Source organism: Condylura cristata, unplaced genomic scaffold (genome assembly GCF_000260355.1).
Source record: "Condylura cristata isolate star-nosed mole 26May11 unplaced genomic scaffold, ConCri1.0 scaffold00008, whole genome shotgun sequence".
In the NCBI taxonomy this organism is placed as follows: domain Eukaryota; kingdom Metazoa; phylum Chordata; class Mammalia; order Eulipotyphla; family Talpidae; genus Condylura; species Condylura cristata.
The window spans coordinates 11,648,133-11,674,912 of record NW_004567109.1 but is presented as its reverse complement, the minus strand read 5'-3'; the positions used below and the strand labels follow the sequence as shown (position 1 = coordinate 11,674,912).

General features: G+C 39.8%; 1 protein-coding gene across 1 annotated transcript in view; it reads right to left on the bottom strand.

Moving 5' to 3' along the window:
- The window catches only part of TMEM57 (transmembrane protein 57), a 41,747-nt gene that overhangs the window by 7,113 nt on the left and 7,854 nt on the right, over positions 1–26,780 (bottom strand). The window contains exons 4-9 of the mRNA XM_004679385.2: positions 25,554–25,677; positions 24,048–24,226; positions 21,782–22,283; positions 3,703–3,861; positions 2,198–2,380; positions 13–133 (exon numbers count right to left, since the gene is read on the bottom strand). Of these exons, the coding sequence (XP_004679442.1) occupies positions 13–133; positions 2,198–2,380; positions 3,703–3,861; positions 21,782–22,283; positions 24,048–24,226; positions 25,554–25,677 (1,268 nt within the window). The remainder of the gene's footprint in view (positions 1–12; positions 134–2,197; positions 2,381–3,702; positions 3,862–21,781; positions 22,284–24,047; positions 24,227–25,553; positions 25,678–26,780) is intronic.

Sequence of the window (26,780 nt, the reverse complement as noted above, 5' to 3'; positions counted from 1 at the left end):
TTCCTCAGTTACCTGAACTTTTAGTTCTAGTTCTCTTATCTGGTCTTCTTTCACCTTCATATCCATTGTGAGCTTCTTGCCCTCTGCTTCTAACTCTCTGATTCGATTTCGTAAAGTTTCTGTGCACTCTCCCCTTTTGAAAAAAAAAAAGAAAAAAAGTGATTTAAAAGACTAGGCTTACTTACAGTGCAAGACTGATAGTGTCTCTTACAATCCTGGATTGGTCAGGTTTAGCTTTAAGCAGATGAGCTAAAAGCTAAAACCTTCAAAGAAATGTCACTGCTGCTCATTCTTTCTGCTCTTTCATAATTTCAACAGAGACCTAAAATAATTATCATTAGTTTGGTGTCTAATATGAGGCAGCCATCTACAAAGAAGGTATTTACTCATTCTGCCATCTTTAAGGGAGTAGAGCATATTATCTCATCTTCCAAAGAAGCAAAGTGAGGCTACAGAGATACAATTCTAGTAAGTCACAAAACTGAGCTATGACAGATTTTCCTGGGACTTTGTATGCATGGGACTTGAGACCATGCATACAAAGCTGGGCAAGACAGGACCATACATGTGCTGTCTCCAGGAGGCAGTGAGCTAAAAAAAAAAATCGGCATTTTGGAGGGACTATGCATTGGGATCGTCGCCTTTTTTTTAGTTATGGGGTTGCTAGAATCCTAGAGTGAACAGAAAAAGAAGGGAGTAGCATTAGCTGCTTCTCTTGACTATGATAAGGACATTCGAGAACAGGTGATGGCAAACCAAAGCTGACTGGCTGTTTAGTTTCACAGACAACCCAATGGAGAAAGTGGGCATCGTTTACCTACCAAAAAGGAAGGTCCAGTGAGATTTACTTAAGACTAAAAATAGCCAGTACATAACTGATGGCAAAGGACCATCCCTCAAAAAAATAAGCTTGACTGGAAGCAAAGGGGGTATATGGTAGTTGCTGAAACCAAGTTATTAGTTCTCAGGCATAAGAGACCCTGAACAGTATGATTGAGACACTGACATACACTCCTCAGTGGATTTCTTTTTTCTTACGTTTCGGTGCTCAGAGAATTAAGGACAGTACAAGCAATAACAAAAACCACATAACTGTTCAGGCAAATGTCCTGTAAGCGTAAGTACTTCAGAAATGCTTACAAATCTTTACACCAGTGAACAAACCAAACCCAAAACTAAGCAGACAAGTTATGGGCTTTGTGAATCTGCTTACAGGCTGACAGGCCAAGTGAGCTCAGCACTTGGGTACCTAGCCACTGGAGGTATGCAGGCCCACATGGGAGGTAAGAGCTCTCTCTATATATATTACCTCCTAAGAGATGGCACGCTGATTCATCAATTATTCTACTAATGCCAGATTCAAAAGGCTATCGAAATGCCAAATACAAAAAAGCTTAAGCTCAAGAAGAATTACAGTAGAGAGGTAAGACACAGATACAAATTAGGATAGAAAGTGAAGTTGAAATAAGTATTAGTTTACCCTCACTCTGATGCTGTAAAGCCTGTAACTGACACCCATCATGTAAATGGGCTTCACCAAGTTAAAGAAAAAGGAAAAGTGATCAAGTATAGAAGAAAAAAGTTCTTAACTATCTTCTCGCTGTACTGGACTGGAGATGGTCATTACTTACCAGTTTCTGGAATCTAGTACTTGTATACTTTTCAGTGGTACAGGCATATTTCATGGCTCCACAAATACAATGATCGCTAGTAGTGATTTGTGGTTTGTTTTTCACCTTTTCTAGCTCATTTGACAGCTTGCTGACATCCAACAAAGACATGAGGAGGTTGTGCAGAGAACCAAGTTTTTTTACCTTTGTTCATTTTAAGATTAAAAACCCCACAAATACACATACTGAGTATAGTGACACAATTCCAGGTTTGAATCTCTCAAAGCACATAGTAAAGATCAGTCTCACAGAAAGTGACTGAAAACCATTTTTGAGAGCAGCACTTTGCCTCCCAGATGGCAATTCTCTCAGCCCACTGTATAGGTGAGGTTGCTGAGAGATGAAGCTGTTGCCTGGAAGTGCAAGCTTGCACAGATGGCATTTAAACTAGCTCATAAAACAGTACTCAGCATCAACCCATCCGTGCAAGAATGCTGCGTTCCACTCCTGCCCAAAGCATCCAATGCCCGTCTGTCTTGGTACAAGCAAAGCCAGCCTTGGATTAAACCCTCCGGTGACGGACATACCTAGATGCAGCAGCAAATGCCACAGCCCGGGCAGCAGTGGCTTCTTCTAACTTCTTCCTTTTTTTCTCTTCCATTAGCTGCTTTTCTACAAAACTTCGGGCTTCCTGCTCAGCCTTTAGCTTTTTCTCCAACTGGCTGATATTCTGCTTGTCTTTTTGCTTCATTTGCACAGCATTATGTAACCTATATAAACAAGATCATCATACAGAGTTTTACAGTTACAAATGCCCTCTACAAACCCTGGACAGACATGGCTCCTCTTTATCATCCTGAGGCTAGATGAACAGGTTGAGCAACAAATCATTTATGTAGTCTCCAGGGGGCCCAGGGAGAGCTCACTGTCGGTATTATTTAACGATTCCTACACCCCAATAAGCAAGCAGTCTTCTAAGGCACAGAATCATTATAACCTCTCTCTATGAAGGTGAGTGACTGACGGAAGGTACTCCAGAGACCAGGATAGCATAAGCTTCTCTAAGAGGGAAAAACATCTGTAGCACTACTTCCAGTGCCCCAAAGCACCTGGAATTTCAGTCCAACTCAAGAACCACTGATCGAACCAGCCCCACTGAAACTGAGGTGAAGTGTTGGGGGGAAGGTCTGTCTGTCTGAATACTATTATGCTGCAGCCTTTCCTTTCCAGCTGAGATGTTCTCTCAAAGTATCCCAAAACAGAGTTAGCATCATCGGATGCTTTATTTCAGGTGGAAATTTCGGCCTGCCATTACCGCCCCTTGTTTTATCTACCACTATACAGTGAGTTCACCTCAATATATCTGTAAAAGGTGAATGTTTATGCATCAAGGCTATAGCTATCACATATGTGCTCAGAAGCAGTAGAGAGGTGTTTTGTTCATAATTCTCTAGCTTTTGATTTATGTTCCTTAAACATGTTGAAGGACTCCTCTGGCAATGGGAAAAGCCCAAAAAACTTAGAGCTTGTAGTAGTATTCATTACCTCCAGACACACATTGCTTAGAGACCCACTTTGAGTCAAGTAGAGCTAATCAGCAGAAGGCATAAAAGAATTTACACAGAAGAACTGGATTTTTGCCTGCCTCTTCAAATAAAGTTTCAATGTCATTTTTTTTCACTCTGGAAATCAAAGTAACTACATCTAATCTTGAAACTTTCACGCGAAGGAACAAGATTTCAAATTGTGGCAGACTACCTCTTGTCAATTTCATATATAGTCATATTAGTGTATGTTTATATACATTATGATAAAAGCATTACTTATACTACCATAAAAGCTCAGTAACAATTTTAAAAGGAAAAGTTACTAAATGAAAGAAAACAAAATAGCAATATTAAATTATTTATTGTACTGTCTTTATAACTTTTATGACATGTTGAACATCTGGCACTAAATTAAATCCAAACGTTTTATAAAAAAAACCTCTCTGCTACGTCCCTTTGCCAGTAAGAACCTTGTATTCTAATCCCTGGAATAGAGTGAGTGAGGCTGCTTGGCTCATGACCAAAGGCCCAAAAGGTGCACGCACTTGTTCTGAAGCAGCTCGTTCTCCTGCCGCAGCTGGCCCATTTCTGAGCGGATGCCTCGCTCGGTGCTTGAGAGGGAGCTGATCTGACTTCGGAGCTCTTGTTCCACCTGCCTGCTGGCTTGCAGGTCAGCCTTTAACTTTTTAATGTCTTGCTCCAGCCTAAGAGGAGAAACATAGGAGCTTCATCACGGAAAGGACACGCAAAGGTTGTGGGAGGCTCTTGCTGAAGTCCCCAGGACTGTGGGTGGGTGTTAGAGGCCCCCCAGCAGCTCCTCCACCATCAGGAGCCCTCTCTTCAACGAGCTTCTTCTCAAGCGCTTCTGCTAAAGAACTTACTACATAGCGAAAAAATCCTAAGAAAAAACCCCATTTGTGAAATGAAAAGTATCTTTTCAATTCCGTATTCCTGTTCTACCTATTTTTTAAAATACAGTAATAGCTTCATTTTAAGCATCATGTATTTGGTATCTACTATCTGTACAGGTAGGTCTGGAAAGAGTCAACAAAATGTAAAACTGAGCCCTTTTCTTCATAAGAGGACTTTACCACTTCAGTAGGGGCCAAAAAATAGAAACTTAAAACCATTATATAATAACAGAAGAAAGGTCATAATCAAATACATGTTAGGAGGGACAGTGACAACAAATAGTTAATGAGAACTATGTGTCAGGTACTGTTCTATAGGCTTTACTGGTATAAGCTCATTTAATAAACAAGACCACAGGTTAAGTGAAAGTATCATTCCCATTTTACAGATGAAGAAGAAAGTTGGGCCGGGAAAGGTCCCCGGCAGGTCACATGAGCTCACTGTCTTCACCAGTAGCCGAGCTGCAGCAGCACCATGGACGCCACATGAGTTCTGAAGAGAGGAGGTGAATTGAGTTGGCCTCAAAGATGGAACAGACTTCAGAGGGGGGCCATACTTAAAAGCTCAAAGGCAAGAACAGCGGAGATATTTAGGGACAAGGCCATTGGTCTGGCTCTGAGAAAGGCTTGGGTGACAAAGACGGAAACCGGTCTGGTAGATGAACTGTGGAGAGTAGCACTGAAGGTCAGAGTAAGGATGGCTGCCGTGTAAGCCTTACAGACATCTTTCCATAGGGATACAAACTCACAGGCTGGCAAAAGTCAATGTACTCATGCATTTCATTAATCCAACATGCCAAAAGAAGCCAGATTTCTGAAGTACAAAATGGTGACCTTTCCTTGGAATTGTCAGCTGCATGGACTAAGTCCTTTTGGACATGTTTTAAGCACTAATTCTGAGGGCCTATCACTGAGATCAGCATTTAATATATGTTGTCTGGTCTCCTTTACAAAACTAGAGAATAGCTTTATTTACCTATGAACCTTTAGCTGACTGAAACAAAATCTCAAAAACAAAAAGCCAGAGAATGGTCGAGCACAGTGACCAGTTGCTCTTTCCAGGGCCTGGGAGCACAAACTGGAGACCTTGTGTTACAGATGCAATGCCGGGTCTCCTGACACAGCTCCCTCCCTAGGGAAGGGTCACAAGTCAGCATCACGCCACACTTTCCCTATTGCCAGGGTTATTCCAGTTGAATGTACTCCCAGAACAGTTCTAAACAACTACAGACTGGCATTTACACTATCCCCACACCATTGCTCATTCACCCGAAGTAACCTGAGGGATGTTTTCCAAAACAGGTTGGGACTGTCAGGTTACTGACAGTAAGAAGTGGGCAATTTATCTTTCTGGAGAAGTAAAATTCACAATCTGAAGATGGTTTTTAGTAGAAAAGGTGCGTATTAACATGCAAATAGAGATAGCTTGACTTAGCTAAGGGGATTCAAGATTAGGACTCTAGACTCAGAGCTGCAAGACATGTGACCGTCTGGGACTCAGTTTTCCCACCTGAGGCTAAAGAGCTCTAAAGTTCCTCCCTGCTAGATCTAGGATTTCTGGGCCTGACACACTTACCATGGCTGCTGATTTGCTCCTTCAGATTAGCAACTTAAGTTGTATTCCTGCAGAGACACAGGAATCAAGTTCCATACAACCCGCCAACTGGGGCAAAGCACACGCCATAGTTGGGAATGAAAGAATTACTCAGTGGAGGGCAGATGTCAAGAATTTTGAAGTTACTACTTTTTCTTCACTTTTAGTCTATAAAAGCCAACTTGTCTACCATGAACTAAGAATAACCAGATTATGAATAAAATTTTGGTTCTTACTGAACACTGTAAAAATCCAGAGTTAACGAAGTTATGAGAGCATAAACTGCAAAATATCTAGAGTGTAACTTATAGAGATTGCAGAACGCTAAACAATAACATATTTTTATGTAGAACTAAGACAACTTTGTCAAAGACATATAGTGCAATACAAGACAGAATGACAGGGTTACAGGGTCTATACACTGTGAAGATCTGTAAGTTGTACAGGTAAGATTCATAGGCATATATCATACTTAAAAGGATTTTCAAGAATAAAACAACTTTATAAACTGTAGAACTAAAACAATTCAGGATTTTCATGACTGCTACCATACCATTAATTTTGAAAAACTCAGATTAACTGTTTTCCAAATAGTTTTACCAAACCTGGGTTAATCCTGGCACACCCCAGGTTAAGACACACTGCTGTAAAGGAACACTGTACAATGACATAAAACTTTATGTGCTAAATAGCAAATTCTCAGTAAATTTTACATTTTTAAGGGAAACTATTTCATTGCCTCTCTAAAGAAAGCAAATTTAACCTTGAATGTTTACTAGATTTTAAACCTTTACTGAGACAGGTACAAAGATTTATAAATCCTTACTGGAGTTACCACAACAGTGATACCCACCCAGTTAATATAAAAAACTGCATAAAAAGAAAAATATGAAGTACAAAAACATAAATAACAATAATCCTCTCACCTAAACATAACCACTCACTATTCGCATCTGGTATACTTCTTTTCTGAATGTCTTTCATCTTTCTCTTTCTTCATACATGTAAATATTTTTAATACTGGCAAGAGACTACCACATACACAGTTTACATATCTTAAATAATTTCCAGTGCCATACAAATTCTTTCATAGCCCATTTAATTGCTGCATTATTAATATTTCATAGTACCCATGTACCATACAACCCTATTTCTATGATGTATCTCAAATTTTGCAATAGAAATATGCATGCATGCGTTTTAGAATTATGTTAATTAATGAATGGAACTGAATGGAGCCAGTGAAGTGCCAGGGGCATTTATTAAACAGATAACTACTATGTGTCTCATGGTATACTTAGCCCTTTGGTGCTGACAGTCACTACTTTCTAGGTATAACATGGAGATGCATAATTTATTGGTGTAGAGCACCAGGAAGTACTGATTTAATGGGTTAAGAGGTGAAGCCAAATCTTCATATATATTCATGGAATTTATTAAAATATCAATAGTTGCAACCTAAATTAGAAACAAGTGGTCAGACAGAAAATGAGGCAGTTAATATTTTATATGCTTATAACTGATTTCAATAAATACAGGCTAAATGAGAAGGAAAAATTCATCCATGAGGCTCATACATCTTTTATCACTTAGGTTCTACTTTCTTCCCACACAATGGGAGCTGAAGGAATACAGGGATTTTTTTCCTCCAGAAAAGTTACAATTTCATTTAAAAAAAAAAAAATTGGGAGCCAGAGAGATGGCTAAGGAGGGACACATGCGCTGTCAGCTCGCCTGACTTCTGGGGACTAGTTTCCACCCTTACCAAGGCTGCCTGCCCGGTGGTGCCACCAGCCAGGATACAGACGGGGAAAAGCGGAAGTCTGTGAGCTCCACAATGTCTGCCGTGCGCAGTTAGACAAGTCAGGGTTCTACTCAACACAAATGTAATCTAGTAGGTCCAGGGACCTTTCCCAGACACTTTACTTCACATTGAAAAAAAAAGGGGGGGCCCAAAACCCCAGCACTCAACTTCTAAACTTGTGAAACCCCACCCCTGATGTTCATTCAATACACCCCCTAACTCACCAGCACCAGATGAAGCCTCAAGAGCAGCATTTCCTCAAGTCTACCTAATGGCTAACTTCAAAGCAAAACTGCCAAGTTCAGGATCACTCTTTCCAACCCCAAACCTTACCTATCTTTTCCTTCATCCCACCCAGTGAAGGGAAGCAATAAGTAAATGTTGCAATAAGTAAATGTTTGGTAATTAATTTAAGAGAAAATATTTATACTGAATTTTTTAAATCAGTTACATCTTAGCGAGGGGCAGCCCCCTAGCTGATCAAAAGAATGAAGCACATACATTAGCATCTCAGGAAGGTTAGTAGGAAAAATACCTTTGAGTATCTTGAGGTAGACCTGGTAGCAAAACAACATACAGTATTCAAGTGTCAGCTTTTAGTTGAAAGGGACAAGAATCTGCAAAGATAGGGAATAAATGTTCATAATTCTTACCTTTTGTGACTTAATTGGATTATAGGTTACAGTAGGATGACTTCACTGAAAATTTAAAATTCTCCAAGGGTTTATAAAGCCTGAGGCTTTATGGCACCTGACTGGAACCACACAGGAAGTTAAAGGCCTAGATAAATTTCCCCAGGAATCAAGCTCCAGAAAAAGAGGACTTGACTAGACTCTCCAAATACTCTGAGTCACATGCCACAGCCACTCCCCAACTACCTAAGTGTTATTTCTATGGGCAACTGGCTTGAGCCTGTAAGTACATCAGTGAGATGAGGTGCCTCAACTTTGCCGGTTACCTCTAAACTCAGATTATAACATGATGCTACAGACTCTGCACGGATGTTGGAAGGTCATTCCATATTTATGGACAAGTTAGAAAAGGTGCGTTTTACACCAGTCAAAAAGGATCTACTTGTTGTTTTCAGACATCTTTGCTTTTAATTACATCACGTGTCTGAGACCAACAGCCTTGGATTTTCAAATCTCACCCATTCTTCAAGGCCCAGTCAAAAAACAAAAACAGTCAATATGGTGTGTGAGGCTGTGATTTATTGTAACAAATATATATTTGGTCTTCTTCTGTTTCTGGCACAGAAGACCTAAAGCCCTTGGGATCTCCTAAGTTACCTGTGATAAAATTGTCATGATATTCACAATAACTGTGTTAAACAGTTGTTATTAATAAACTGATTTTGGAGAAGCACCTAAGGATGGGAGTTGGTTGCCAGGAAATAAACCATGTGACTAGAGGATTATAACTTTCAGTTCTACCCCAAACCTCCAGGAAGGGGAGAGGAGCTAGAGATTGAGTTCAGTCATCAATAGCCAGGCACACTTATATAATAAAGCCTCCATTAAAAACCCAAAAGGATTGGCCTCCCTGGTGGTGCAGGGTTTTAAAATCTCAGCGCTATCAAGTTATTGCCAGCCACTGCAACACGAATTCAATCCTTGACCAGGGAACTGACCCACATGGCACAGCACACCTCTCCTGACCCACCCGCTGTTCCCCTCAGCAGTGTATTTCAGTAGATGAACCTGTTCTGCTCCCCACCCTGTCTCTGGTTAATCTCCTCACCCCTGCACCTCTGGCCTACACCCCAGTTTTTATATGCATAAATAAATCTTTTAAAAAAACAAAAAAAAATGGGCCCACCCTGGTGGTGCAAGGGGTTAAAGCTTAGCACTATGAAGCTATCTGCAGCCACTGCAGCCTGGCCAGAGAGCTGACCCATACATAGCAGAACTCTCCTGTCTCACTGGCTGCTCCCCTCAGTAGTGTATTTCAGTCAATCTGCCTGTTCTGCTCCCCACTCCGTCTCTGGTAACTCCTCTCAAATCCCCCCACCTCTGGCCTGTACCCCAGTTCTTATATGTATAAATAAATAAATATTAAAAAAAAATACACCCAAAAAGATGGGGCTAAAATCCAAAAGGATGAATCAGAGTGCTTCTACATTCTAAGTAAGATTGGGCTCCAAACTTCTCAAGGACAAAAGATTCTTTGTTTGGGATCTTGTCCTGTATCCCTCTTCATCTGGCTATTGATATGTACCTTGCAGTATTCTTTCCATAAACTTGGTACTCTAGTGAGTTAAAACAACAACAAACAACCAAAAACGTAAATTAAACCAATTCTTTGATATGAGGCGGATCACCAGGCCTAGCATTCCCACTTCTGGGATGTGAACTTATCACTGTGCTTTTCTTTGGCCCTAGACCAATGCCCTTGCTGCTTTTTGTTCTGGTTTTTAATCTGTTTTTGTGCATGCATCTTACTGTAAGTTCTCTAAAGGCAGGGGCTGACTATGCTACAAAACTAGAAGTTGGGGGTCTATTTCTAAAGTTTCTTCCAATACTCACCATGCCTAAAACTTACTCTGTGCTTAGAGTACAAAAGGGTCACTGTTGTGACATATGAGGCTCTGGAAACAATACAGCAGGCATCAGATTTTTAGTTTAAATAATGGTGAGGGAAACAGGGTTAAATGGAGGTTTGCTTATCAAGAAGGCAGGTGCACATGAAAGGAATGAACGAACAGCAACTGCTCCATCTTGGTAAGTACCTAATTCCGTTAGGAGATCCCCTGGTACGCATTAATCATACAAGACAGGACTTGTTTGGGGACTACACAGCTGTCTATGCAGAAAGCTGAGCTCATTAATCAAAGCTCTGTCTCCAGAAGAAATACTGTTTACCCTCTCCGGCACGCCCTCCACTGCCCGCTTCCCAGGTAATTCAGCTGACAGAACAGGCAGCGTGGTCATTCACAGAGAAGTGTGAATGTATCTCATCTTAAGTGAGGCAGCTCCAGTATGTTACATAAATTACAGCTTTGGAAACAGCAAACTGAAGCCGCCTCCCGTCTCACTGCAGCTACTACAACTGCTTACCAGGCACAGAATCCAAAAATAAGCAACAAGCCTGGTGACCTGGTGACTAGGGGAAGCCATATTACAAAATACCTCATGTCTCTGCCCCTCATTTGTCAATCACAGAAGGGAGACAAACTCATTTCCATTAAAGCACGCAAAGAGATACAGAAAGGGAATTCTAGAGACTTTCATATTGGCTGGTCATTTAGGAGAAAATACACAACTGACTTTTTGAAGCCCTTCAAGAATAAAGCTATGAGTATCAACAACTAGTAGTTTTAACAAGATTCCTAAAGAAATGTGGTCAGATTTGATCATTTGTATCAAGTCCTTAAAATGTTTCTGTTAATACAGTATCCCTCTCCCGGACATTTACTTAGAGAGTTTTATGTAAAAGCATATTAAAGCATTACTTATAATAAGAAAAAAAATCAGAAGCACTTAAATATTCAACAGAAGATTGGCTAAATAAACACATATTCATGTGTCTGACATATAACCATTAAAAACATGGAGGAAGAATATTCAACAACCTGGGGAAATGTAATTTATGAAACAGACAAGTTACAAAATATTACACAAAATGTTTCAGGATCCACAAGTGACAACTCAGTAAAATGAGGTGGAGGCGGTAGTCAGTGGGTTCAGCCACAAGTTCCACTTTGTAAAGAAAATATACAGAAGGGAAATAAAGACTAAGAAGGTAGCTATTAAAATAGTGGCTATCTCAAAGTTTGACAGTCAAGTATAAGTTATTTTTGCTATTTTAATTTTTTTTAATTAGGAAATGTTATTTTATAATAACAAGAAGGCTGTTTACTTGCTTTTCAACATTCATTGTTACTCTTAGGTCTGCCCATGTCACGGGCCAGTTTCAAAATAATCCGAAAGCCGTAGGGAAAGCCCAACTCTTTTGCTTTATGCATTTTTTAGGTCATTCTAAAAAGGGGATCTTACCTTTCTGAAGTAGATTAACATCTCAGTTCCTAAATTTATATCAATGATTTTTCATTCATCAGTTCCTATCAAAACAAAGTTTTTCTAAATCTAGAGTGTAGACTATCTGGCTCCCTCTGGAGAGATCTCTGTGAAGACACTGACCACAGGAAAGCAGGCACTGCCAGACATCAGGCCTGATGCTACCACCTGGTACAAGAGATGTTGCTGGCAAGTTCCAATTCAAACAGCTGGTGTGTGAAGTATGCAGTAACCAGTGTCCATGTCCTGAATTTAAATGTATGTTCTGTCCCAGGGGCACCAAGGAAAGCATCCTGCCACAGAAGTGTCACCAGTCCTGAGCACAGAAGGCCGAAGCAGCTCTCTGCACTATCTGGTTGGAGGAACAACATGCGTCCCAAAGTGCCCTGATCGTCACGGGCTGCCCTCTCTTTCTAAAGGGTCTGTCTGACAGTCTCACGGTCAGATGTGGGGATCCAACAACTAAGAGGATGGTCGTGACCCAAAGGAGGTGCTATCAGCAGGGATGTGCTTTTAAGGAATAAGGGGAATTGAAGGAGTGGAAAAAGCCAAACAGTCCCCTAAGTACATGGCAGATGAGCTCATGGGGTTTACCAGATATTCCTAATAAAAAAGACCGTCTTACAGGAGTCAAGTTTTGATTGATAGGGCCAAAGGGGTGAGAGGGAACAGAATAGAAAATAAAATGGCAGGTATAGGGGTTACAAACTGGTGAGCAATCTGGTCTACAACATGTTTTTTTTTTTTTTTAAATATTTATGTATTTGTGCATACAGAACTGGGGTACAGGCCAGAGGCTCAGGGTCGGCAAAAGGATTCACCAGAGACAGAGCGGGGAGCAGAACAGGCAGATCGACGAAGTACACTGCTGAGGGGAGCAGCGGGCGGGTCAGGAGAGGTCTGCCACGCCATGTGGTCACCTCCGGGGCAGGCGGGAATCGAACTCATACAGAAGTGGCTTTAGCTTCTCAGTGCAGTGCTTTAACCCGCTGCGCCACCAGGGAGGGCCTACAACATGTTTTATTTTAAACTGGGAGATTTCACATAGTGGTATAGTATCTATTTTCGGCTTTTCTTAAAAATATCAGAAGATTTAGCAAATCTTGGCCTGCAACCCCATGGCAACAACTGGCTGTCCCCTTTGGAAGGGTGTGTGAGCCTAAGCTCCCGGGTGCCAGGTGCAGTGCTGAAGGTAAATGATGCCAACCCTGGCCTACCCCCCTCAAGCCCTGGCCCTGTCCCGATCCTGCAGGTGTCACAGGGAAGCCGATGCTAGAGGAAGGCAAGGAAGGGCCCTTCCCTGTTCATTATTCAGTGTTTCTGTTTCAAATCCGGTAGAATACTAAGAAAGGTGAATGTATCTTATGAGAGAAAAGAGTTGTCATTCTTCCCATAAAAGGAAACCAGAACCTTTTTTAACCCCAGAAGAGTCCCAGCTGACTAGAAAAAAGGTCTCAGAGATTCCCCAGAGATTAATACAGGTTGAAATATACCCACTTTGGCTGTCAAAGTATTCAAATAATCAGTTTCCAAATAACAGTGTGAGTAACATTTAAAGAATATAGTTCCCCCTTCAGGGAATTCACCCTTAATTCCCTTAGCTGGAAATCTCAATTCATTATGTGCCAGTGGGGTACTGACTCAGAATTTAACATAAAATTTATAGTTCCTCCTGAATTCTAATAAGGAAACTTTTTATCTAGTAAGTCCCTGTTTTGTTAGAATAGAATTTCAGCCTTTACTACTTCCAGTGTGCAATTTCATTATTTATCCATCAAACAGAGACAATTATCTTCTTGGATCATCTGGACATGCAGACTATTAGGTAAACTGCCATATTTAAATTCATTAATATCTACAAATTCATTAATATCTACCTACTTTCTTAAGTGCCACAGTTTTCCAATCACCTCTGTTTAAGTACAAAATTATCATGCTTCTATTAACCCCAGGATATTGAAGTTTAAATCACTGCAAGGGTTAAAACAAGCTTCATTATGAATTACTATAAACCAAGCTAGCTAATTAAAACTTCTAAGTACCTGAAATATTGTGAGCCTAGCAGAAAATGAAAATAAATTGATTGTGACAATGTCTATCTGCTTAGTGACAATGCCAAACAAACATAAATCAAAGCCATGTTTCCAGAGAGACAGGAAACAAGCCCACTAAATTTACTAGACAGACATATGGCTCTATTCTTTTCTTTCATGATTTCCAAATAAGTTAGCAGCTATCTTCAACATAGTTAATTTGATCTAGCATTCAGTTTTTATTCTATAATTTGATGTAACTTCACCTCTCAGCTAGAGATGACACTATTACAAAGAAGTCATTACAGACACCTGTAGGAGAGGGACAGGCAGCTTTGGAGGCCATCGCTCCCTGTGGGGGAGGGAGACATAGGAGGGCCATGTAAATCAACTTAGAGCATGTTTCTCAGCGCTGTAGTGTGCAAGCGGCAGGGAAAGCAGCCTGGCAAAGCCCCAAAGCTCAAGTCACATGTCCCCGGGGCCAGGTTTTCCCCATAACCATTCCTGACACACAGCAAAATGTATTCAATGCAAAACAAACAAATGTACATTTCTCTCTCGGCACCAGGGATGATGCACAAGCAGTCACCATGTTTTCTAATGTGGGGGATAACATCAGAGGGAAGGCTGGAGCAGACATCTGGGTATGAGCCACAGAGAGAACAGTTGGGACTGGGAGGGTAGCAGACAAGACACAGCAGGAAAAGATGACTCGGCAAGGCGAAAGAGAATGTTTCAACTCCTTGGCTGAGAGTGGACTGTACCTAGAGTCCCTGGCTCTCACGCACAGCCAACCCACTGCCAGAGCAAATGGCTTTTTTGACAGTAGTTCCTTAAAAGATTTTTCTCTCCTGTAACTTCCAGAAATTCTTGAATCTCTTACACTGCCTGGGGAAAAAGTACTGACAGAGTACTAAATTTGAAATTTTCCTGGGAAATACCAAGGAAAGCAGCATAGAATAGAAAGCTTATGTTTCAGAAATAAATCTATAACCTCAAAAAGAGTCTGACATTGGAGGTCTGGTCCTTGGCCCGGTCAAATGTTATGCTTAGGTCTCCTAAGCACTATATACTCGATAGTGCCATGAAATTACTGACCTTCACTGGCCCCCTTCTCTAATATTTTCTCTGCACAGAGATACCATTCAACAAGGACTGACTATCGTCTACCCTCTGCCAAGCAGTGTGTACTGTGATGATGAAACAAGAGGAGGCCTCTGCCCTGGGCTAACAGTTTATTATAGGTCCAACAAGATGGGGCAAAGATTCAAACTATACAAAAGTGAGCAATGGAAAGTAAACGTCCCTTGTAATCAACTACAATGGACTATCTGGTGCACATATTTGAAAATTACTTCAAGTAATTTTGTTCATGAGAACCATATCCACTCATATTTTATAATGGGTCCTACTATATAATCTATTTTGCTACTTACTTCCCTTGAACAGTCAATCTTGAGATTTTTCCACTATCTTCTTTCAAATGGGTGAGTTTCTGCCTTTCTTGAGAATCTTTTGTTCATCGTTCCCACTCAAACTGTGACTCCCCACTTGGAGTTCTTGAGGTTCGTGGGGAAGGGCCAGAGGGATCTTAAAAAGCCAGCCCCCGGTGTGCGGGCCCCAGGAAGGCCGCAGCAGCTGCTCTGCCTTGTTCCTCCCAGTCAGTCAGTTCCAGCTCTGGGTCGAGTCTTGCTTTGTGTCTACAACCTTGCGCTCTCTCCACCCTGATTCCTCTTTCCCATTTTCTGTTGCAACTTGGAACCAACAAGTTTGCTACCCTTCCTTGCCTCTGAAATGGGAACTAGTCCCACCTATTCCTAGCCATGACCCAGGCTGGTCCCCAGGCAACTGTCCTAAAGGCAAAGGAAAACAGAGAGTGGGAATAAGAACCCGTCTTTATTCTTCTGGTAAATTGCATTAGTCCCCCAATTTATCTTATTACTTTGAAACACTCCTCTAAAATGACAAAAAGTAGGGGCTTCTTGGATTCTCTTTTCACTTGCTATTTTCAGATTATTCAGACCAAATCATACTGGAGTCACTGATTATTAAAACTTTCTATATAAGAATATCACCCTTTTTTCCAATGGCTATGAAATTTATATAGACATTAAAATGAGGAAATGAAAAAACAAAGTATCATGAGCTATCTCCTGTTTGTCCCCAAAAAGCCAAGAACACAACATGGAGCCTTAATGTATACGCCAGCGGCCACACAACAGTCTCAGGTGCTGGTGTCTGGCAAGATTAAATTCACAAGTGTCAAAGACTGAACTGCAACTCAAACCACATTCGGGTAGCCTGTGCCACCAGCAAAACCCAGGCAAGAGAGAAAGTTTTTAGCTTTTGCTGCATTTGTCCCCCCTTTAAAGAGAAACCAGAAATAATAAAATGTAAGTACAGGTTTTATATGGGCTAGAAAGTAGAATGAAGGGCAATGACATTTTGCTCACCACCAGCAAAAGTTAAGAGTCACCAACAAATCACAACCTAGAAAATAACAGCAGCCAACACAGTCGTGGCTAGACTGTAAGCACTACACAACCCTACTTCTACAGCAGTTGCCACTGGCCACATGCTCCTAATACATTCCTCTAAGACCTGTCCTGGGTATGAGTGGAAGTTAAACACGGAGGAGTCTTCAGTCCTTCTTTTGCTCTCCCTCCCCTCTGAGGAAGCACACTTAGAGATGCCCGGGAAAATCCAGAGAAATGTTTTCCCTTTATGCCAGGCTCTCAAGTCTCTAAATAAGCAGAACTGCTTGAACAAACTAAGTTATAAGTAATAACATTTGGGTGTGCCTAAAATAACCAACTGTATTTAGGGAAAAATAAAAGAATGAGGTTTTGATACATTACAATTTTCCCCAGTTGTCCTTTTTCCTCTGGAAAAATGTCTCTCCTCCCCATTCCCATGACTTCAAACTTTCTCAAAACTTCTCACCACAGCAATGCCCACACTCTAGGACCTTCCATATAGTGAATGGTGGTCTTTTCTCAGGGCAAGATGATGGCTACATTCCTGGTCTTCCATTCAAGTTCTACACTCTTAGGTCTGTGCAGTCAAGAAAGTCTGCTCAGAATTCATGCTGCATGGCGGTGCTGCATGGCAGTGAGCTGTCGAGACCAGACTAACTCCCATGTCAGCCCTAAACAGACCCTGTAAGCTTTTAAGGGCCCCTGCAGACAGCTCTCTTCTGTTCAAATGGGAGTATGCCCTTGTGTCTTTGGCAAGAACAAGAATTCATTTTGTAAAAAAGTAGTTTTGTGTTTACTTCAGCAACACATATACTAAAATTGAGACAATAAAGGGAGTAGAGCTTAAAAATTCTCATTACAAGAAATATAATCTAACTGGAATGATAGATGCTAACTGACCCTTTTCCTGGTTCATCTTTCCTAACACATACATTATCTCAAATTATGTTGTACATTTAAAAAAGTACAATGACATGTGTCAATTATATCTCAATAAAAATAAGAATTTTAAAATACTTATAACAGTACCTCTCTGAAGGAAGGAAAATGACTTCAAGTACTTCTTCCATAGATTTTAGCCATGAAAGCATGAACTCTAGCTGTGGTACCAATCCTGATACCATCTGCATTTACAACAAGCAAAACCCACAAAGACAAAAATATGAAGCGCAAAAATAAAACAATTCAGTCATTTTTTTTAAGCAGCACTTATAAAAAAGAAGTCAAGAAACTTGGGTGCTGGTCCTGGTCCTGGCACTGCTACTCTATCTGGATTAAGCAAGCCATTTAATCTTCTAGGGTTCATGCATCTAACTGTTAAAAATGATAGGGCCAGGGCAAGTTGATTTCTTACAGCTCTTGTGGTTCCTAAAAATAATTATTCAAAATTCAATTCCATCTTGTTAAACGCTTCTTCACTAGGTAAACTGTGAGTACTTTTTCTTTATGACTCTACACTAAACATAATTCAACTACTATAAAGATTTGACATCAGGCCCTCCCTGGTGGCACAACAGGTTAGGATGCAGCACTGCAAGCTAGCTGCAGCCACTTCAGTGAGAATTTGGTCCCCGCCCTGGAGGTGACCCACATGGTGCAGCAGATCTCTCCTCAGCAGTGTACTTTGTAGATCTGCCTGTTCTGCTCCCCACTGTGACTCTGGTGAATCCTCTCACTGCCCCTGCACCTCTGGCCTGTACCCCAGTTCCATATGCATAAATAAATAAATCCCTAAAAATAAAGATTTGATATCAAATTAAGAATAAACACTAAAGATATGAAAAAAAATAAAGATGAATCTTCTAAGATACAAAAAAAAAGGTGATACCACAGACTTTCGCTTCAACATGTATAGAGATCACTCTCCATGTTATGCCCCAGGTTTAAATTCTCTCCCTGAGCCAAGAAACCAAACAAGTACGATCACACTAAGAAGCCTAATCCTGGGCTGTGTGTAAGGCGCTTTGTGCCAAGTGCAAGCAAACTGTTGGCTCTTCTGTCTGCAGGCCCTGAGCTGCAGGAAAGTGGCTCAGGTATCATACCTGACCTGCCTGGCCACAGAGAGACACTGACTGACTGCAAAGACCTGCCCCCGATGTTCCACACCAAGTGAAAACAGGGATTAGGATAAACTGGGAAAATGATTTTAATGTAAGTGAAAAATGCAGGACACAAAAACCACACAAATACAATGGTCTAAACTACATAAATTTAGTTGATGAACAGAAAAAATAAAACAGTCCCAGTGGTGGGACTTTTCTCTACCCCTTTTATCCACCTAAGTTTTCTATAATTTTTTTCACATCTGAAGTACTTCTAAATTGACTACTGAGGAAACAATGTAAGCCAATCCAATTTACATTATTCCTTTCAACTCCAGCATCAGTTAAAAGAAATGACCTTCCTCCTCACTGCCTTTTCAGTTTTTGTCTAGATTTTTCCCCATGTCATAATTAAACATTTTAAATTATCAACATAAGTCTGTTTCTAAACATCATGAGTAAAGAATTCAGAAATCAAGCTGGCATAAGTAGGACGACTTTGTAAGATACGCTGTTTCTCAATCTAAAACCACATTTGCTTGAAGATAGCAAACATGCCCCAAAGGGACACTACAGAAACAGTTATCCCAGGTTGTCCACTTGCCCCATGTTCCTTGACCTCAGCAATCTACTACCCAGCAGCTCAGCCCCACATTCTCACAAATTTCCTAGACCTCAGTTTCTTGCTCCCCAGCTCATTCATTTTACTCAACAAACATTCACTAAATACTTTACTTTTATATGGAGATATAAAACAAAGAGACCCAGCTTCTGCTTTCTGAGTTCAGAGTCTAGAAGAGAAAAGGTTCCTCAAAACAAGTCACTACTATACAACAGGTATTAGCATATTTTTTTCTGTAACGGCTTAGACAGTAAGTATCTTTGGCTCTACAAGCTATGTGGTCTCGGTTGCTGCTACTCCATAGTCACTGCAATGTAAAAACAGACACAGATACCACATAAATGAACAAGCATGGCTGTAATCCAATAAAATCTTTTTAAACAGAAACAGACAATGGGCCCAGAGCTAGCTTGGGCGCTTTGTGCCTACCTGTGGCCTACAGTACACTAGAAAACATCCATGGAGCTTAGGAGAGCTGCTGAAAGGCCTAAGGACCGCTTGCCCCATCACAGGGAATGGTGATCAATCCTGATTTGACAGTCACTCTAGTTGAGAAGAATTCTGAAAGTGGTATACTAATGAATTTCCCCCCTGAAAGTCACTGAATTCGTCCTTTAAAAACAGCAGTTCTCCAGCTATATACCAGAGACATTTTGTGGGGGGTGGAGTGGGGAATGGGATCAAAAATGGGGAGGGGGAGGTGCACGGGACTATGGTGATGGCACATGGGTGAATTGGTGGTGGGAAACCCATGGGGATTACAATTGAGATGGAAAAAAAAATGCACAAAATGATGTAAAAATAAACTGTTAAAAAAATTCAAAAATTAAATACAAACATAAAAAGTCAAAAAAAAAAAAAAAACAAAAAACCAGCAGTTCTCAACCCCCGTACTGAGACAGATAGCTACAGAACATGTTGCAATTTATTTACTGCTAATAATACAGTACAGGTTTTCAAATGATTTTAAAAAAAACACTAAAAAAGAGTGATCCAGCCATATTCTCACTAACATATCCCTGTGGAAGTTGTAGCCAGTCTGGACTTACACAACTCTGGGAGTGTGCCTACAGAAGGAACCTTAATGACCATTAAGTCCAGCCCATTCTATCTGAAGATAACAATCCCACTCTTCAATGTCAGATATGTCAGGCTTGGATCAGTTACAGTTCAAATATTACTCATCAAAATAAACATGAAGTGAAATAAAAGGAAACGGAAGATAACCAAGAAGGGTAAGTGAAGTCTGATAAAGTCTCCTACAACCAAACCGGACAATTTATTCAGAAAACTACTCTTCACAGAAAAAATGTGAAAATGCATAAAAGTAAAAAGAAGAAAGTAAACACACAATATAATCATGGGGGCAATAAGTAATATTGTTATTTCCCTTCTGTGTATATGAGAAAAAAGTTTTTAATAAAATTGCTTTCCATTTTTTTCATGAGACACTGAACACTTTTCCACATTGTTTAATATGGCTAAAAATATGACTTTGTAAAGTCTGCATTACAAGTTCATCAAATGAACCACAATTTATTCAAAATTCCCCTTGTTGGTGGCTACTTAGGTCACCCCATTGTTTTTCATGTTGCATAAAAAATTGGAGCCAATCCTATGGAGGCTTATAAAACTATTTAAATACAATATTTCCTATTATATAGTTGACGGCAGGAGTTCCCTAAGAGCAGTCCCTTAGCTCAAGGAAGGATGACGTATCAGTGACCACAGGAAGCAGTGCTGCCTCCCAGGTGCAGGCACAGCGCAACAAGGGTCATCACCCCCAAAGTGCCAGAAAACTGACCACTTGGTCCTCGAACTTCTCTACTAAAGGAGGTAAATTCAATCAAAATGGCAACAGGGTTCAAGTAAGACGGTATCACAATACTAAGTTTTAACTGTTCTCTCTGCAACATGCAATAGAGGAAAATTGTTTTGATTGATGGTTATTAAAATCATGTAGAGGAAAAGACAGTAAAAAGCTTGTGGCAGATATTTCACTTAGACATACAGCTTTGTAGGCTATTCTCTGTGAAACAGAACGTCAACCAAAGGCCCCTGGGGAAGTTCTGCCGAGCGCCATCCGCAGGACATGAGTGCACAAGGCCGTAACAACATGGATGCCAGCAACCGCGAGGCACCTCCCAAGCGGCTTGTGGCAGAGAACTCATATACTTCCCTTTATCTGGCTGCCAACTAAAAATTAAAACAAATGAATAATCTAGTTCATTTACTTTATAATGCTGGAAACCCTCCTTTGGAGAATTGTCTGCTCTTAAGCAAACCAAGGAAAAAATATAAAATAACTTACTGGAGATGTGGTTTCCAACTGTTCTATTGAGTTACACATTAAAACAAAATCAAAAACAAAAGCTTCCTGCTCTGAGCCTGGTTTCCAAACTGAAATTAAGGTAACAGGAATCCATGTATGTCTTATAGAAGACAAAAAACAGAGCAAAATCATCTGAACCAGTCAAGGTAGTAATACAACAATGCATTTTTAACTAAAGATGAGAACAGGAACCTTTGTGATTAAAATCCATGTGTACTGTTGCACTGGCCTATGGACTTGTTAGAAAGTGATTACTTTTCAAACTTAACTTTCTCAGAGTTACTTGGGTGATAAATAGAAAAACAGGAACAAGCACAAAGTGGTGAGGACAACTTTCTCCACCTCCTGCCTAACTCCTTTTGTCTGACAAAGAGATCTGAATGAACAGGAGAGCATTCTTCCTTTTGTGTCTCTGCCAAAAGAACTTTGGATGGAAGAGAAGAGTAATCTTCAGTGCTAGGTGAAGCAAGGCACATACACATTATAGAATAAAAAGAACCTTGGTGTACAAACAGAAAAGAATAAAGACAAAAAAAAAAAAAAGCCTCTCTCAGCATCACTAGAAGAATCAAGTTACATGTAAATCTATCAAATGTGGAAAGTAATCGCTGCCACTCAGCACACTGGAAAGATCTGGAGTCAATGCTTCAGGACAATGGCAATGGGTGGCCACCAAGGCAGGTGAACTAAACACTGCAAACAACACCTCCATGCCCATTTGGTGGTCTTGCTTTTGAAGACCTGAGTCAAGTGTACTGTAAAGTATTGGTAAGACCATAGCACACACACTTACCTTACCAGCGCATCTGGTTTGCTTAGCTGGTTATTAGGAATACAGTTTTCCATTAAGTCCTTGTGTGCACTTGGGCTCTTGCTAGTGCATTTTTGCTTCTTCTCGTTTTTACTAGACGAGGAAGGAATGCTCCCATTTGTGGCGCTGTGACTTCGAGGTGAGGAGTTCACAACTCCACTGGCATTTTTGTAATTTTTTGAGGAAGCAGTGCATGAGTCCTCTTTCAAGAGATTTTCTGTACTTCCCACAAGATCATTATTTAATCTTTTACTATTGATATGGTTTTCCATATACTCAATTTCTTGTATTTTAGAGTCTACAGGTTGTAGAATATTGTTGTTATTTATTCCAAGGTTGTGTTTTTTGGCATCTTTGTCCTTTTCTTTCCCTTTTTCTCGATATTCTATCTCTGGCAAAGTTGTAGAGAGTTTTTTGTTGGCTGGAATACCTCCATTGTGGTGTATAAGGATTGAGGAATCCATATCAGGTAATCCTTTGGCTGCTACAATACCAAAAACAAACCAACAAACAAAAAAACTCACACTGGAATATTCAGTTGTACAGAAAGAGAGAATAGAATGATTCAACAAACTACATCACCTACACTTAGAAATTCACTACATTAATTTACAAACTCTTTTAAAAGCAATAACCACATCACAATATACAAACTCCAATAAGCAAAAACAAATACATTTAGAAAATTGCCACCATTTGGCCCTTCCTAGTTGCACATCAAATTAAAGAGCAGCACTGCAAAAGTGAGCTGCAGCCACTTCAGTGCAGGTTTGATCCCTGCCCTGAAGGTGATCCACGTGGTGCGGCAGACCTCTCCTGTCTCACCCGCTGCTCCCCTCAGCCGTGTACCTCATCCATCTGCCTGTTCTGCTCCCCACTCTGTCTCTGGGAATCCTCTCACGGCCCCTGTGCCTCTAGCCTGTACCCCAGTTCTGTATGAATAAATAAATCTAATAAAAAAAAAAGAAAGAAAATCGCCACCATTTGTAACTCATTAATGTTTTGGCCTTAAAAATAAGATGAGAATTTATAATTGTCTTACCTTATAGATCAGTCAAGTCTAAATTAACTATCGGGTCCTCCCTGGTGGTGCAACAGATTAATGCCCAGCACTATGAAGCTATTCACAGCTGCTTCAACATGAGTTCAATCCTCAGCCAGAGGGGTGACCCACATGGCATGGCAGACCTCTCCTGTCCTGCCCACTGCTCCTTTCAGCAGTGTACTTCATCGATCTGCCTGTTCAGCTCCCTAGTCTGTCTCTGGTGAATCCTCTCATAGCCCCTGCACCTTTGGCTTGTACCCCAGTTCTTACATGCACAAATAAACAAATCTTTAAAAATAAATAAGTAAATAGACTATTACTGGGGTGGCACACCACAGGCAGTCACACTCCTAAGCAGCCATATTTTAAAGATGACTGAATGAAGCAAATTGTTAATAACTTTACTAAAAGAAAGAGGTTAAATGAAACAAAGAGGTATGATGTTGGGATAGTGGACATCTCACCTTTTTGTTGACTCTTAACAATGAAGTACTGAGGCTACACCACTTACTAGTTCCCTTATACAGACTTCTATATTAGATCTACACATTCCAATTTGATTAATGTCTACTCAAAGAAGTATTTTTGCACCACACCAGAAAAAAGATTTTGCCATACATATATCGACTAAAACCATAAGCCCAAATGTCCTACTCTCAAACCAGTGAAAACTGGGATTGCTATTAGTTCATATTGCTATTCATTATCTGCTCATTCAAGAGGTCCTATTAGGAAAGGTTTTATCTAAGATCCACATTGCACCATTTGAACCATCTAGAATGGGACCTATCCATCTCACTCTATTCCGAAGAACTCTGACTTATAAAAAAATTATTCCTAGCTTACTTATAATTTGGTTCTTGGTTTGCTTCAATTACATGCTCACATAATTATATCTTCTGTTTGCTAACTAAGAATAAGTAACTTTAAATATTAATAACACATAAATATTAAAATCAAAAATCTAAAACTAAAACACATACAAATAATAACATATTTAAAAGTGCATGACCTTCAGAAAGTGGGTAGAAAACATCACCCACACCCTGTACCTCATTAAACAGCCCTGAGAAGGAACATTAGAAAATAAGAATCCTCAGTGAATGCCTGAGTCTTGGCAACTTTCAAAAAGAGAATAAAACTCTTCTGAGAGACAAAATAATGACTAAGCCACTGACTAACAGTTTGAGAGTAAAGACCTACCTTCCTCGGACTCTTTTTCTTGTTTCTGCAGCATCTGTTGCTCTGGTGGGAGGGCTTGTTGCAGAAGCTGCATGTAAAATTCGTTCTCTTTTTGCACTTCCTTCTGCTTCCTTAACCGCATTTTGTAACTTACATAACTTTTGAAGCCAAAGCCCAATGTCACCACAGGGTACCCAATACTAGAAAGAAGACAGTCCATTCAGCAGTTGAAGTTAAAAGCAAGCAAAGAACATGGAGACACCTATGACTAAATTAAAAAATTAATTCTAGGTGAGCATAGTAGTTGAGCACTGAGAAAACACATTTAAAATGTGGTGTTTACTGTGGGAAGCAGAGGCAGCTGACATACAGAGCAAAGCCCAGAGAGACCAGACCTAAGAAGATGGCCTCTGGACTTAGGCGTTCTTCAAACTACTCACTCAAGAAGTCACCACAGTAACTGCTGGCTACAGCGGCTAACGTCTTTCATTAAAATTTAGGCATCTGAACTAGCGAGGGTAGAGATTTTAAAGGTGGTCCAAAAGTAAACATAATAAATGCTAAAATATCAAAATTATTTAAATGGCTGACAATACCACTGCTAATACTTGATAAGTACCACCACATTAAACCAGCTGCACTTAGAACTCTAATCTCTAAGTTAAAAAGTTGAAATATTTTCATTCAACTCATCAGTCTAATAGTTTCAAAGCCTCTGAAAGTGGTTTCAAAACTTTCAAAGCTACACTAACATTAAAACTTATCCATTATAATTAGTCTACATATACTGACAAATGTATTTTTTAAAGTGACAAGTTTTATTGACCAGGTTTACTTAATTCACTTGTTTGTGGAAAAAATTAGAAATTATTTTTAAGTTGATTCCTATTTATTTTGGTTTCTGCCATAAATACTAGCAAAAACTGGTGCATTTAAAAACAAACACACACTTGGTGATAATTTCCACAACAGTTATAGACAAGAATCAGGCTCATTTTAAAAATATTTTATGATTAAGGTTAAATGAATATCCATTTATATTTCACAAAGCAAAATGGTATTTCTTTGAAAGTTATTAGTAACATTCTCCAACTTTTGTAAATAGGCTAATAGGGAAATTCTAAGTTCATTTAAACTTCATAAAACTGTCATGTACTTCATCAAGACTTTGTGGAGTCATCTCATATAAAAATTGGTAACATTTATCAGACACCTCTATGCGTGGTATTAAACACCACATGCATAACACCTCACTTCATCTTTCCCATGACCCCATGAGTTAAGTCTCCAAATTTCAGGTACAAGATGTAAGGCTCAGAGAGAGTAACGTGTGCAAGGCAAGGAAGCTGTTAAAGGACCAGAACTGGGATGCAAACATGCATCTGCCTGAGTTCACATCAGGCTCTTATTACCATCTTATACTATTTTCTAGGTGCAATCTCTATGAAAAAAGTTACACTTCAACTTACCATTCTACACGGAAAATACTGCACTGAATTACAAATGAAGGCTAAGTGTAATACTCACCAGTGAGCGGCAAATGGACGACAAAGGTCTACATGAAAATTTTTGAGATCTTTAAATCTAATTGCTGCTTCAATATAAACAAAGAGTATCCAGAGGGACACTGTAGGCAGACACACTCCCCGTTCTGTGGGAAAGCAGTGGAGAGACAAGCGTCAATGAATGATACAAGAACCGACATGACAGATGGGTTGTTAGGGAAACTGGCCAACTACAGTAATTTTCATGAAGACCTTCAAACTAACTTAAAAAAGCAGTTTGATCCAAACTGAAAGCTTTTATATGCAAAGAGTATCATGGAATAACAGACAAAAAATAAAATACAAACATTCTAGCATCCAAAGCATTCCTACTAATCAATAAAAAAAGTTAAAAGAAAAGTAATTTGCAAGTCATAAAAGAAAGCTAGAAAAAATGCTCAACTTCATTACTGATTAGGGAAATACAAATTTTAAAATGAGATTTTTATTCTTAACCTACGAGACAGGCAAACATTTAAAGGACAGTACTAGAGGGATTACAGGGTCATCCTCATACCTGACCATTTTTTGACACTATTTAAGGCAAGCAAGTTACAGAAAGAAGAGGAAGGAAAAATCAATGACCTTAAGTAGTACTAAGTTATTTTTTGATAAGGATCTAAGGGATGAAACAAAAGAAAAAAAATCAGAATCTTGGAGCTAGAAAGATCATTTAGTCTAACTTCCTTATTTTATTGAAGAATAAAAATAAAATCCAGAGTTCAATACAAACTGGATCTAAGTTCACAGAGATATAAAGCTGCTTCTAAGTAGAACCTAAGTCCTTTTAGACCTAATCCATATGTAACAAGACAAAGGAAATTCTGTAAAGCAGTCAATGGCCTCAACCATTCTGGAGATTTAATAGATGTGAAAAAGGTATTTTTCACAATGTAAGGACAAACAGCAACCTACAGGATATGCCTTTTCAAACAATTTCAAAATGTATTCAAAAAGTTGTATTCCCTATTCTAAAGATAAAATAGCACCTAAGATTACTCTTCTCTTCCATCCAAAGTTCTTCTGGCACAGACACAAAAGGAAGAATGCTCTAGACACAAAAGGAAGAATGCTCTCCTGTTCATTCAGATCTCTTTGTCAGACAAAAGGAGTTAGGCAGGGGGTGGAGAAAGTTGTCCTCACCACTTTGTGCTTGTTCCTGTTTTTCTATTTATCACCCAAGTAACTCTGAGAAAGTTAAGTTTGAAAA